A 14,598-nucleotide genomic window follows, 5' to 3' on the forward strand; every position below is an offset into this window, starting at 1 on the left:
AGACAGTCTCCCACTCAACGCTCAGGAATGAGGGACAGATGCATGTTAAAAGGGTAAATGATACAGGCAAGAGAATCAAGAGAACTATTCAAAAAAGAAAGAAAATTGAGGAATCGAGAGCTGAAAAGTTAACAAGAATAACCAAAAAAGAAAAAAAAAAGTGCCCCAGACAGGGTCAGATAAAGTATAGGAATATAAACACATTTTGATGGTCAAAAAGCAGTCTGTAACTTAGCGTGAGCAGTGATTATGAAAACAGAACAGAATCACTCACCTTCTCCCTTAAATATAAAACTACGCCTCCCTCTTATCCAGCTCATGTTCTCAAATCCCAGCAATGTGATATCCACACGCAGCTTGGCACCACTTTTCCAAATGCGACACACATCGTTCGGGCATATTCTGGAAACCAAGGGCACTACAGAAGAGAAACGTACTACTGAGGAGAAACCTGAGGGCCAAGCAGAACATGTAGGGCCAGGAAATCTGGATTGGGACTTTAATAAAAGGAAAGCAGTGGTTGGATAGTGACTGCCAGACAGAACTGGGCTTGGCTCCCACACTGAGGATCCAGGTGGTCACTTTTAAAAAACAGACCTTCTGTTCTACAGTTCTTTATAAAAGTGTAGGTGTATGTCTTACCCAGAGAAGACCCTGAATGAATCTCCCAGAGGTATTTTCAATCCCAAAACTGAAAGTCTCTCTGTGACCATCACCAACACCATCAGGGCTATACAGCGTGTCCACCTGGCCTTCCTGCTCACATACACTGCTCTGGCCACATGGCCATGACCTGCCACATTGCCACATCCACCCTTCAAAATATCAGACCTAACACAGCTAAGATCTGTGGCTGCTTCGGCATTGAAAAGAACTTGTAAGGTTTCCAGAAGAACCTGAAATTCTCTTCTGTTACATACTTTTTACTTCATTTAAATGTTTCATTACAAATATGACTTCTTGCCTGACAGAAAAATTGGGTGTGAAACAGCTGGGAACCTGGGAATTAAGAGCTGTCATTAACTGATCTACAAGAAATAGAAGTGGAACATCTATGAAAATTACTGTCGGTCAACTTGCCCTACATAAGATTTTAGAGAAATACATCCATTTTTTTTTTTTTTTAAAGATTTTATTTATTTATTTGACAGAGAGAAATCACAAGTAGGCAGAGAGGCAGGCAGAGAGAGAGAGGAGGAAGCAGGCTCCCCGCTGAGCAGAGAGCCCGATGCGGGACTCGATCCCAGGACCCTGAGATCATGACCCGAGCCGAAGGCAGTGGCTTAACCCACTGAGCCACCCAGGCGCCCCGAAATACATCCATTTTGTAAAAAACTAAGCTATCCCACCATTTGTCTCATCTTCTTCCATAGAATAACAAGTTTAAATGAAGCAAGTTGAACCACATAAGGAAATGAGTAATAAATTATGGCAAATCTACTTACTAAAATTTTAGCCATTTAAAAAACCTAATAATATGGACAGGTATCAGTTCTAAGTGACCAAAAAAGGAGACAAAATTGTCTATATATTATCTTTACAAGATGCTCAAGAGAAAAATCCCTATGTGTGGAGGAGAAAACTAGAAGGAAAATATCCAAAGCATGAACAGTAGTTGCACTTAAGTGGGACTATAGGTGGCTGTTTTTTCATACTCTTTTCTACACATTTCTTAGATTTAAGAAAAAAAAAAAAAATACATTCAGGGCACCTGGGTGGCTCAGTTGTTAAGTGTCTGCCTTCAGATCCCAGGATCTTCATGATCCCAGGATCGGGGTCCCTCCTCTGTGGGAAGCCACTTCTCCCTCTCCTATTCTCCCTGCTTGTGTTCCCTCTCTCACTGTGTCTCTCTCTGTCAAATAAATTAATTAATTTTTTTAAAAAATTCTGTTTTTATAAAGGAAAAGTAAACGTATATTCAGGCTCAATAATTTTGGAAACAAATAAAATAGAAAGCCCAGAGCCACTCACCCCAGCTGGTGAATTCCCATTTCATCTGCACATAGAAATCTGGAGCCTGAAGGACAAAGGTTTAAAGTAAATGATCCTTAGCACTATTAAACCGAACACAAACATGGTAAGGGTTAATGAGGTTTTAGGTTTGGGGGTTTAAGTTTGGGTGGGGAGGAGGAGAGAACACAGAAAATAAGAAACATAAAATGCAAACCCATCAAAGTAAATGGTTATTTTATACACAGGCTGTTATTTTATCTTGATATAAAATATGTCTAGACAGTTAAAAAAGTTAACTAAGAGCAACAAGGTTAGAGAAGGATAAAATCAAATCTGATTTAGGACTCATTCTGGTTCCTAACAGTAGCAGAAAGATGAGCCTGGAAGATGGGCCTAGACACTGCCATGCAATGTGGGTAGCAGGCTATTCTGAACAAAGAGAAAGAAACATCAATTCCATCTATTCTATCTGCCTGACTGCAACAGGTTTTGTGTGCTGGGAAGGGCTTCATATTTACTGGACCTCCAAACCAGAGGAGGCTGCCAGACATCACCTCTCTAAGAAGTTCATGTTCCCTCCAGTTCTTCTTAAACTTTGAGAATTTGGCTTTATAAAATTTTATACCACCAGAGAAGTCCTGTTTAGGGCGACTTTCTGATCTGCCCTAAATTCTTACAGAAGGTTCTTGGAGAGCTTACTTAAGAAATCCGACAGTTACTATCCAAGAAGAGAAATGCTAGAAATTCCAGGTGTTGCTCTGTTACCCCTCTGTCCACAATGGCTTTGTCGTGGTTTTTACAGAAGCAACAGAAAGGAAGACCAAGAATCTACCCTTAAGTAAAATCAGGATTCCAGTGATGGGCAAAGGCTCACCGAGGGGCAGCAGACAAGAATGGGGAGGGCTTGTTTTAAAGAGCCATTGTTAAAAGACAAAATGTCAGCAACAACATCTGGAGACCTGGGCACACAGGTCATTCACAGGCTCTGTTTAACTTCAAGCAGAGAACACAACCCAATGCAGTTTACTGGTATGGCTCAGTACAGGTTAAAAAACAGAAAGTCCTTTACATGGCATTTTTAAAATGAAGAGTGACCACACATTAAGTCAGTTTCTGATTTGCCAAGTGGGCAAATGTGTTTTTAGTTCCTCCTCCAGTAAGCTAGACAAGAAAACAAGAAATCCCCTTGATCTTTCGCACATTCACACACAACGCAGCTTAAAAACAACGCAGACAACTATTTCATATTTCATGGAAGGTTTTGTGTACTCTGTGAAAAATGAGTATCTCTGGGAACAATTTTGCTTGAGTGTCAGAGAAATACATTTTTTACAAAGTGTGCTCAGATAATGAGCAGTGATTGTCTTACAGCAAAGCTGTTCCTTTTCTCAACAGAGCTGTTAATTTTTCTCAAGAAACATGTTGACTAAAGTTGTAAAGTGGATTTATCTAGCAAATATCTTTGGAGATATTTTGGGAAGCTCCCTTATGTACTTAAGAATAAATGACACGAAAATTGAAGCACTGATACTTTCTTGTCTCCCACAGCTCTGAGAACATTCCATGACTGGCTCCTAAGATGGTTCTTGTAGGTAACAGACACTTTGTGGAGAAGGGCAACCATGAAGCAGAACAGTCCATGAGCCTAGAAGTAAATTTTCATAAAAATGACCTCCAAGTGTCACAGAGCCCATACACTTTAATTCACAGATAACAGTCTTTACGGGCAATGCCTGTGGGGGGGGGGGGGGGAACAGTCTTTACGGGACCAAAACCAATGGTTGTAAATAAATTAGGCCAATGGACCGGAAGTCACAAAATGCTAATGCCTAGAGTCAACAAGTGGCAAGGAGAAGGTGCATACACACTTCAGAGCCTCAAGAAGCCTTGGAAATCCCTGTACAGTATCCAATGCTTATCACAGCTTCCTCAAGATGACCTATGCTCAGGGGCACCTTGTGGGGGCTCAGTCGGTTAAGTATCCAACTCTTGATTTCGGCTCAGGTCATGATGTCCCGGTTGTGAGATCGAGCCCTGTCTCGGGCTTCATACTGGGTGTGGAGCCTGCTAAAGATTCTGTCTCCCTCTGCCCTCCCCAGCACCATCATCCCACCCCCCGCCCCTGCCCTCATTCACATGTGCACGCACACTTTCTCTCTCAAAAGAAAGATGCTTAGAACGCCACTGTTAAGAAAACAGTTACCTAGACAAATTGCTTCATGTCCATTTGTGTTCAGTTACAAGTCTTGAGCCGCACTTAGAAGGGTAGGTCTAGTGACGGAGAAACGAAATCTGTGAAAGACCTCATACATTTAATAGATGAGGGATAATGCCCTTTGGTACTAAATATACCGTTATTTACTATTTGTTACACTCGTGGGAAGGTACACGTGGACATCTAACTGTGTCTCTCCAGCTATGTTGTCAGCATTTAACTCAAATTATGGCATCGCCACATTTTTATGGATACCTCAAGAATCTTCTGGAGCAGCTCAGGAACTCCTTCAAGGGCCATGGATGTGTTGTGGTAGTCCCGATGCTGAAGAACGGTATACACCATCTCGGGGTCACCGGTGCTCACAGCCTCGTGTAAAACTGAAAACCAAAAAGGTGAAACTTCATCATCCAGTAGTCTCATACTGTGACAGACTCCTAAGCTAGTTCGAAGTGAGTCTACAGATCAAAGACAAACATTTTCTTCAAAGAGCAAGAGAGGCTACAGCCCCACCTTACTTTTACAACCATGACTGCTTATCGCTAGCTCTTAACTGAGTGAAAAGAAAATATAGGGCTTGTAGCCTCTTGAGCAAGCCGACTTCCATCCTCCCCCCACACCTCCTCTCTTACCACTGGTTCTGAAATCCTGACAGTGTCTTCAGAGAGCAGGCTTTACCTGTGTGATCACACAACTGGGGTTATATGTGGATTGGGCAGGTAGGGCTTATGTGTATCTTTGCTCAGCCAACACAGAATTAATTACTCTGACCAACAGAGAGCTTGCAAGCAAGTGAAATGCCAGGATATCCCCGGAAGCAGCCATAATTTCGTTTTCATTTTGCCTATCCTGACAGATTCAATGGAGTTACCATCACATTCCTCAGGAGGAATCTGGCCTCCATACTCATGTGTGATGAAGGGTTTGCACTGAGAGCTGCTTTCTGGATAGGAGTCGCCCTCCACTGAGGGCTTCTGGCCCAGGACACAGTTCGGACCATTGTGCCGCAGGTCTCTGAGGCCCACATCTCCTCGCCCCGGCCCCTACTCCCAAGAGAGAAAGAGTCTTAATATAAAGATAACTTGAGGGCAATTATCATTGAGACTCGCCTTTATTCAGAAAGAGACATCAAAACAAAAGGCTTTCAGATATTTTCAAAATATACTTGCCTGTCCATCCCTCACGATTTTCTTTTGTAACATCTGCTTTATGTCGGAGCAAGACTCTAGCAGATTCCAAATGTCCCAAAGAAACAGCAAGATGCAATAAGGTTCGACCTCGTGGATCCAGAGCCTCCACATTCTGTGAAGTAAACACTGGCATTTATATAATTGTATATATTAAATCAAAATAAGGAAATGTGTGAGAGATAAAATTTAATATAAAATGGAAAATTGCACGTTACAGCAGTGTGTGGAAGAAAGAATGCTTGCTTGCATGCGGGGGTGGCTGAAATATTAATTTGAGGCTATAATAAAGATGATGGTGGGGCGCCTGGGTGGCTCAGTGGGTTAAGCCTCTGCCTTCAGCTCAGGTCATGATCTCAGGGTCCTGGGATCGAGCCCCACATCGGGCTCTCTGCTCAGCAGGGAGCCTAATTCCCACCCCCCTCTCTCTGCCTGCCTCTGACTGCTTGTGATCTCTGCCAAATAAGTAAATTAAATCTTTAAAAAAAAAAAAAAAAAGATGATGGTTACTGAGTTCCTTTTTCTATAAAGTGAAGCACCTAAGAAACAAACACTAGCCGTAGGCCTCGGATCATCAGGCACGTCTTATGCCCTCCACAGCACTCAAAAGAAGTCTAAATAAAGCCGGGGCTTTAATGAATGCAACCAGCCCATGACACAGAACATGGGGGATTTCTCAAGCATGTATCAGGTCTAGAACAGGAAGTAGAGGACTTTAACCAAACGGAAAGCACAGAAGAGAACTGGGGTCAGACTAAAACTACATTCTCTAGCTGGGTTCCCACCAGAACGCCACTCTCATTGCTCTGTATGGAGCTCCAAGTACCCTGAAGCAGCAGCATTCACAGGTCCTACAATGAGCACGATTTGCCAGACAGGGACATGGACATATTTATAGGTAAATGTGAGAAGAGACACATGCCACTGTTGTCCATTTCCCCTTGAAGGTTTTCTTCCCCATGCTAGACACAGCCATCTGGCTTCTACTCTTCATTCCTATTCCTGTCCTCCTTCCCCCAACCTGCGCTGGGTAGAGAGCCAAGTGGCAGTTTCTCTGGTTTGAACTCAGTCTGAATGGCCGAAGGCTGCCTTCCAAAGATGGCTCTGAACGTTCTTCCAAGGACACAATAAACCACCATGGTACTTCTAGGATGTAAAACATTTTAAGTGCTCAACTATTTCTCTGGAAATGTGCTTTTATCTTGATTTGAGATGCTAGTTGTTGTGCAGGCATTAACTGCAGCTTCCAAAGATAACCAGAATGTTCCACTTACTGGCCACATGGGAGAAAGGTAAGCAGAACTAAACAGCTACTGCCCAACAGCTACTGGACCTCCCTGTTCTGCAAAGGGCATCATGGCTACCGTGCAGACAGCAACTGTTCTCGAGGAATGACAGCAGTGGCCAAAGACATTCTGCAAAGCAAGCACACGTCCTCCTGGACCAATCCCAGACGTCAGTGTTCTCTCTGGTGCTGGAATACCAACACATCTCCTGGAATGGGGCCCACAGCACCTCCCAGGATTCCCTGGCTTTCCCCAAGGGCATGGCTTGTCCCTCTCACCAGAGACACTGATCTTCTTCCAAAGGGCCGGATCCAAGACTCATATCTCATATTCCCTAGCTTCTGCGACCCAGGTCTCTAATTTGCATTAAACCATTATTTTTTAAAAAGTAATCTAGCTAAAGATTTTTACCTGAGTTGCAGTTTAGCAGGAGAGACATAATTAACAAGTTCATTACCTCTTTACATATCTGTTATATAAACTGTTTCCTCACCTAACAAGTTCAGTCTATGGGAAAGGTGCTGGGTTTTAGCACACTGCCTGAGAGAGAGGCAATGTTTAATGATATTTGTCACACAAAAAGGACAAATTCTATTTTATGCAATTCACACCCCAGAACAAAACTAACATCTCAGACCAAGGACTGACACTCAAGCTTCTGGGCAACCACTAGATAATGATGTGTAAAATTAAAGCCAAATTCATTAAGTTGTTGACTTTGTCCTATTTTGGACCATAGGAAAAAAAAATATGCATGAGCCAGACAGCAGCAACATTTTGTGTTGCTGACTGTAGCCCTTCGGAGTCTCCTGTGCCTCTTTCTCATGTGAGAATCATGTGAAAAGAGAGAAAGAAGGAAGAATATTATGGGGACTGGGATTAAAGATGGTGGATGATTGAAGTGGAAATTAGAAAAACAGAGGACAGCAAATCAATACAGGAAAAAAAAAACCTGAAAATTGGTTATTGGTAAATATCAAAAAAATTGACAAACTTTCAGCTAGATTGACCAGAAAAGAAAGAGCGAAGACTCCAGTTACCAAAAGCAGGAATGAAAGAAGGAATGTCACAACCAACTCTACAGAAATACAGAGTATTTAAAAGGAATACTATGTGGGGTGCCTGGGTGGCTCAGTGGGTTAAGCCCACAGAGTCCCGGGATCAAGCCCCACATCGGGCTCTCTGCTCAGCAGGGAGCCTGCTTCCCCTTCTCTCTCTGCCTGCCTCTCTGCCTACTTGTGATCTCTCTGTCAAATAAATAAATAAAATCTTAAAAAAAAAAAATAAAAGGAATACTATGAACAACTGTATGCCAGCAGATTAGAGGCTTAAATGAAAGGCACATATTCCTAGACAGATACAAACCGGCAAAACTGACTTAAAAAACAGAAAATCTGGATAATTTGTAACAAGTAAAGAGACTGAATCAGTAATGTTTGAACTTTAAAAAAGCTCAGGCCCAGATGGCTTTGCCGGTGAATTCTGCCAAACATCCAAAGAATTAATACCAATTCTTCACAAATCCACCCCCCCAAAAAATAGAAGATAAAGGAAAATTTTCCAACTCATTTTATGAGCCTGGTTTATCCTGATAATAAATACATTGCCAAAGAAAGAAAACCACAGACCAATACCTCTAATGAATATAGATGCAAAAGCCTCAACAATATAGTAGCAAAACAAATTTAGCAATACACAGAAAGGTTATTAAACACCAGGACCAAGTGAGATTTATCCCAAATGCAAAAGTGGCTTAACATCTGATAATTACTATAACACATCAAATCAATGGAATAAAATTTAAAAACACATGACCATCTCAATAAATGCACAGGGTCTGAATGTAGTCTGCATTCTTATGTTGAAATGCTAACCTTCAAAGATGATGGTATTAGAAGTGGGGCCTTTGTAGGGGGTGCTTAGGTCGTGAGTGTGGGGCCCTCATGAATGGAATTAGTGCCTTAATAAAAGAGGCCAGAGAGTTTTCTATCCCCACTTCCACCATGTGAGGACACAGCTGGAAAGATCCTGCTATGAACAAGGAAGAGAGCCCTCTCCAGCCACCACACTAAATCTGCCAGCACCATTATCTTGGACCGAGAGCCTCCTGAACTTTAGGAAGTCAGTTTCTATTGTTTATCAACTACCCCCTCTATGGTATTTTGTTACAGTGGCCCAAACAAGGCTAAAACAATGCAGAAAAAGCATTTAACAAAATCCAACACCCCTTCATGATACCAAATAAAAATAAAAAAGAAGCACTCAAAAATTAGAAATAAAAGGGAATTTCCTCATAGAGCATCCCATTATAAACACCACAGCTAACATTATCTTAGCAGTAAAAGACTGGATGTTCCGCCCTAAGATAAGGAACAAGCCAAGTACATTCTCTTTTGTCGCTTCTATTCAATACTGTACTAGATGTTCTAACCAGGGCAATAAGGCAAGAAAAAGAAAGAAAAGGCATCCAGATTAGAAAGAAAGAAGAAAAACAATTTCTATTCATATTTTACATTATTTTATACACAGAAAATCCTGAGGTATCCACTAAAAGGTTAGAACTAATGAAGGAGTTCAGCACGATTGGAGGATACAAGATCAATATACAAAAACCAATTATGTTTCTCAGAGAACAAACTAGTGGTTACTAGAGGGGAGGTGAATGGAGATATGGGTAAGATAGATAAAGGGGATTAAGAGATACAAACTTCCAGTTATAAAATAAGTAAGGCACAAAGATGAAAAGTACAGCATAGGGAATACAGTCAATACATTATTTGGTGACAGGTACTGACTACACTTATCATGGTGAGTGCTGAAAAATGTATAGAACTGTCAAATCAATATGTTGTACACCTGAAACTAATAGAACATTGTATGTTAATTATATTCCATTTTGAAAAACGAAACAAAATCAATTGTATCTCTATACACTTGTAACACAACTCAAAATGAAATTATGAAAATGATTCCATTTACAATAGCATCAAAAAAATAAAATATTTAGGAATAAATAAAAATACAAAACATACAATCTGAAAACTATAAAGCACTGCTGAAAGAATTTAAGACCTAAATAAACGGAAAAACATCCATGCTCATGGGTCAGAAGACTTAATATTCAAGATGTTAATTCTAGGCGAGTCTGGGTGGGTTAAAGCCTCTGCCTTCGGCTTGGGTCATGATCCCAGGGTCCTGGGATCGAGCCCCATATCGCAGGCTCTTTGCTTGGCAGGGAGCCTGCTTCCTCCCCTCTCTCTGCCTGCTTCTCTGCCTACTTGTGATCTCTGTCAAATAAATCAATTTTTTTTTTAAATCTTAAAAAAAAAAAAAAAAGATGTTAATACTCCCCAAACTGAGGGCACCTGGGTGGCCCAGTCAGTTAGGTGTTTGCCTTTAGCTCAGGTCATGATCCTAGGATCCTGGGATAGAGTCCACATTTGGCTCCCTGCTCAGCAGGGAGTCTGCCATCTCCCTCTCCTTCTGCCTCTCATCCCCCCTTATGCTCTCTTTCAAATAAATAAATAAAATCTTAAAAAAAAAAAAAAGTACTCCCCAAACTGAGCTACAGAGTCAATGCACCACCTATCAAAATTCCAGCTGACTTTTTGTAGAGATTGACTCGCTGATCCTAAAATTCTTAAGGAAGTGCAAGGAGACCAGCATAGCCAAAACCATCTGGAAAAGAGCAAAGTCTGAAGACTCACATTTACCAAATTCAAAATTTAACTGTGTACAAAGCTACAGCAATCAAGAGTGTGGTATTGGCAGAAAGGCAGAATCAAGAGAATACAATTTAAATTCCAGAAGTAAACTTACACATTTATGGTCAATTAGTTTTCTGAGAGGGTGCCAAAATAATTCAGTGGGGAAAGAATAATCTTTTCAGCAAATGGTGCTTGAACAACTGGATATCCGCATGCAAAAGAATGAAGTTTTACATATATGATACATGAAAATTAGCTGTAAATTGATCATAAACCCAAATAGAAGAGCCAAAACAATAAAACTCTTAGAAGAAAAGAAAAAAGTTCATCTTTGTGACCTTGGGTTAGGCAAAACCTTCTTAGATACAATACCGAAAAGAAAATAGAGATAAATAGTACTTCCTCAGAACTAAAAATTTTTGTACTTCATGTGATATCATAAACAAAGTAAAAAGACATCCCACAGAAGGGGAAAAAAATATTTATAAGTCATTTATCTGACAAGGGGCTACTAAGTATCAAGATTATACAAAGAACTTGAACTTCTTAAGGATAAAAAGACTACCCAATTTTTAAATGGGCAAAGGATGCGGAATAGACATTTCTTCAAAGGCGATATGCCAGTGTCAATGAGTACATGAAAAGAGACTCAATTTCACTCATCACTAGGGAAATCTCAGTCAAAATCACAATGAGATGGGCGCCTGGGTGGCTCAGTGGGTTAAGCCGCTGCCTTCGGCTCAGGTCATGATCTCAGGGTCCTGGGATGGAGGTCCGCATCGGGCTCTCTGCTGAGCAGGGAGCCTGCTTCCTCCTCTCTCTCTGCCTGCCTCTCTGCCTGCTTGTGATCTCTGTCAAATAAATAAATAAAATCTTAAAAAAAAAAGAAAATCACAATGAGATACCACTTCACACCCACGAGGATGACTAGTGTCCAAAAGAACAGCAAATGTGGAGAAACTGGAACCCTCACGCATGGCCAGTGGGAATGTAAAATGGTGCAGCCAATCTGAAAAATGGTGGGAGGTCTTCAAAAAATCAAACACAGAGTAACCATATGACCCAGCCATTCCTCTCATGGGTACTGACCCAAGAAAAATAAAAACATACATCCCTATGAAAACTTGTACACAAAGGTACATACAGCATTATTCATACAGCCAAAAAGTTCTGCGGGGACAAATATCCATCAACTGGTAAAACAATAAACAGAATCCAGCACACCCAGATAATGGAATACTCTTCAGCTAAAGAAAGGAATGAAGGCCTGATCTGTCCCACAGTGTGGATGAAATCTCACACACATGCTAAGTCCAAAAGGCCACATACTGTAGGATTCCAGTTATAGGAAATGTCCAGTATAGGCAAATCTAAAGAGAGAGCAAGTAGATTAGCAGTCGCCCAGAGTTGGAGGGGTGGAGGGGAAATGGAGAGTGGCTACAGGGTACGGGGTTTCTTTCTGGAGAGGTGAAAATGTTCTGGAATTTGATGCTGGTGCAGGTTGCACAGCCCAGTGAAGACACTAAAAACCACTGAGAGTTATACTTTAATGGGTGAATCGTATGATTAGTGAATTATAGCCGAATAAAGATGTTTGAAAAAAACCTATGTATGTGCTTCATGTAATATATAAAATGAATCCATCATCTATATACTGTTTGATAAGTTAGTTTCTCCAGAGCTTCAGTTTGTTCCCATGTAAACTGTGAATAAAAAACGGGGGGGGGGGGGGGGGGGGAGGCAGGAATTGACCTTATAGAGTTCTTGCAAGAGTAAAGGTATAATACCTAACTCTGTAAGAAGCACTAAGAAGAATTAGCTCTTCTTATCATATATCCACATTACGGAGCGTATATAATCAGTCAGTTTCTTCCTAAAAGGGATCTGTTCAGATTTCATTACAGTTAATAGTGGGGCTTAGGGTCTCCAACCAATGACATTAGCTCAGTGAGCAAGAGATTTCAGAGCTAAACTAGAATTCACATTGGAAGCTCATCATTTCAGGTTTTCCTTTATGTTTCTCCAGTCATGAACTGTACCGAATTAAAAATACCCACCCCTTCAAACTGTAATAGTGACCCTGAGGAGGCAGTAAAAGGCCAAGCCTTGAGTGCAGGCTGTAAAGCCAGACAACAGGCCCACAGACAGGCCCCTGACTTGCCTCAGGTGCAATGCTCAACCTTTCTGTTCTTCAGCACCCAGCACGAAGTAAGTGCCTCATCTACTCCGACTGCCACCTGCAGGCGGGGTGCCCTCCACCAAGAGGCTGCCTTCCATTCTCTCTCCAGAATCCACTCTCATTCCTGTGCATCTCTCAGGCTGCTCTCGTCCTCTGCGGCTGTGACCCAAACTGACTCCCCCACCCTAAGTCCAGCAGGAAACGATATCCATAGGCATAGTTCCCTCAAGGGAGCCTGAGCCTCTAAGGGCCAAGAGGGAGCACGTGAGGGCAGGCTCTAGCTCTTCATCTTGGATGCTGGGCCCCTGGCTCCTGGCAGGCCTCCAGCCAAACAGGCACCAACCTGAATGTGCACCCAGGGCCCCACTCAGCCTGCAGCAGATGGGGGTGAGAACCCCAGGGTAGCTCCCTGTCGAGCTCCCTCTTCTTCTTGCCCTGATGGTGTCCCTTCACCTGCCGGCTTCCTCACTGGGGGCTGGCCCTTGAGTTGGGCCTCATCTGCCACCCTCTACCCTACTGGGTCCTGGTTTCCCCCCATCCAAGGTGCACTGACTGACTTGCATACATCCCTTTAAATGTTCACTCATTCTCCCAGCATCCGTAAGAAAGCCAGGGATGTTTAACAGACCTCTCTAGCTAAATGACAAACAACATAACCGTGACACAAATCACTTCCACTGCACCAGCTTCAAGGCCCCACTGAATATTAAAGATAGTAGAGCTGATGTGTCAAGAGGCACTTAATAAAATGCCCCTGCTGAGCCAACGTGGAAAGTGTGAAACAACTGCAGAGTTGGCAAACTCCACACTTCAGCTCTCAGTAAGACCTTGGGATGGGGGTGACTCACGCGCCCGCGGAAACATGCCTATCCTCCTCATCTGGATAAACTTGATTCTGTGCTGCTGTTCCTAGAACAAAATACAATTCTTGCAGCTACCAGTGTGCCCTCTTCCAGTCTCACTCGTGGGATGGGAGGAATGAAGGAATAGACCGCAGAAGCTTACTGGCAAACAAACGGAGTGAAGCAGCTGGTTGTGTTGCTGGGCCGATAGGAATTTTTTGTTTCTAACTCTGCAGCCAGTACGTGTTCCTTGCAGAAAAACTGGGCCATACATAAAAGAAACTGAATGCCCAGGACGATTACAATAATCACAGCAGCAATGAGGATAAGTGGGATCACTCTCATTATGATGTGCCTGCGTTTTCAGATCTGCTCTCTGGCTTATCTTCCATAATTCTGAACTGGAGGGACTCTTATGGAAAAAGCAGCAGAATGGAAGGGTTAAGAATACAGCATCAGGACAGAGCCCAACCTTCTGGGTTCACACCCTGGTTCAGCCAGTGGCTAAGTGTGCAGCTGAGCCTCCCCACCTTATCTGGTTTCCTTATCTATAAAATGGGAATCATGATTGCATTCACTTGGGCACAGGGTGTGAGAATTAAATCTGAAATTGCACGGAAAGCATTCCAGCACAATGCCTGACAAACCGCTAGGCTTTCAGGGCTACTCTCCCTATTTTTACAGATGATAACACAACTCAGCAAGGGTAGATAACTTGCCCAGGCTCACAATGTTATCAGTATTCGTACTGGCCATTAACCCAACTGCCTGTAAGTCACAGACCTCTGTAGTTGTTTCATAATCAAGAGAATCTTGACAAATATGAAAGCAACAAAATATTTCCTGCCACGTTTTAATGATATCAATGAATAACTTCTGAACCCTGAACCCTGAACTGGTTACAAAATTTGCAGGGTGCAGTGAGAAATGAAAATGCAAGGCAGTGGGGTCACCTGGTGTGGCTCAGTTGGTTAAGGCTCCAACTCTCAGGATTTCAGCTCAGGTCAAATCTCAGAATTGTGAAGTCAAGTCAGGCTCCATGGCTCAGCGGGGAGTCTGCTCAAGATTCTCTCTCTCCCTTTGCCCCCTCCCATGCGGTCTTGCTCTTGCTCATGCTCTCTCAAATAAATCTTTTTTAAAAAAGAACTTCAAGGGATGCCTGGGTGGCTCAGTTGGTTAAGCAGCTGCCTTCGGCTCAGGTCATGATCCCAGCGTCCTGGGATCGAGTC

At 42.4% G+C, this 14,598-nt stretch overlaps 1 protein-coding gene across 2 annotated transcripts in view; it reads right to left on the reverse strand.

Annotated features, from left to right (window-relative positions):
* ANKRD13A (ankyrin repeat domain 13A) overlaps positions 1–14,598 on the reverse strand; it is a 32,798-nt gene that overhangs the window by 15,477 nt on the left and 2,723 nt on the right. For both annotated transcript variants that reach the window (XM_004779152.3, XM_004779153.3), the window contains 4 exons: positions 5,338–5,470; positions 4,424–4,548; positions 1,972–2,017; positions 275–418 (listed from right to left, as the gene is read on the reverse strand). In XM_004779152.3, coding sequence (XP_004779209.1) covers positions 275–418; positions 1,972–2,017; positions 4,424–4,548; positions 5,338–5,470 — 448 coding nt within the window. The remainder of the gene's footprint in view (positions 1–274; positions 419–1,971; positions 2,018–4,423; positions 4,549–5,337; positions 5,471–14,598) is intronic.

This window comes from Mustela putorius, unplaced genomic scaffold (assembly GCF_011764305.1).
Source record: "Mustela putorius furo isolate JIRA1106 unplaced genomic scaffold, ASM1176430v1.1 tig00000193_pilon_pilon_pilon, whole genome shotgun sequence".
Classification (NCBI taxonomy): domain Eukaryota; kingdom Metazoa; phylum Chordata; class Mammalia; order Carnivora; family Mustelidae; genus Mustela; species Mustela putorius.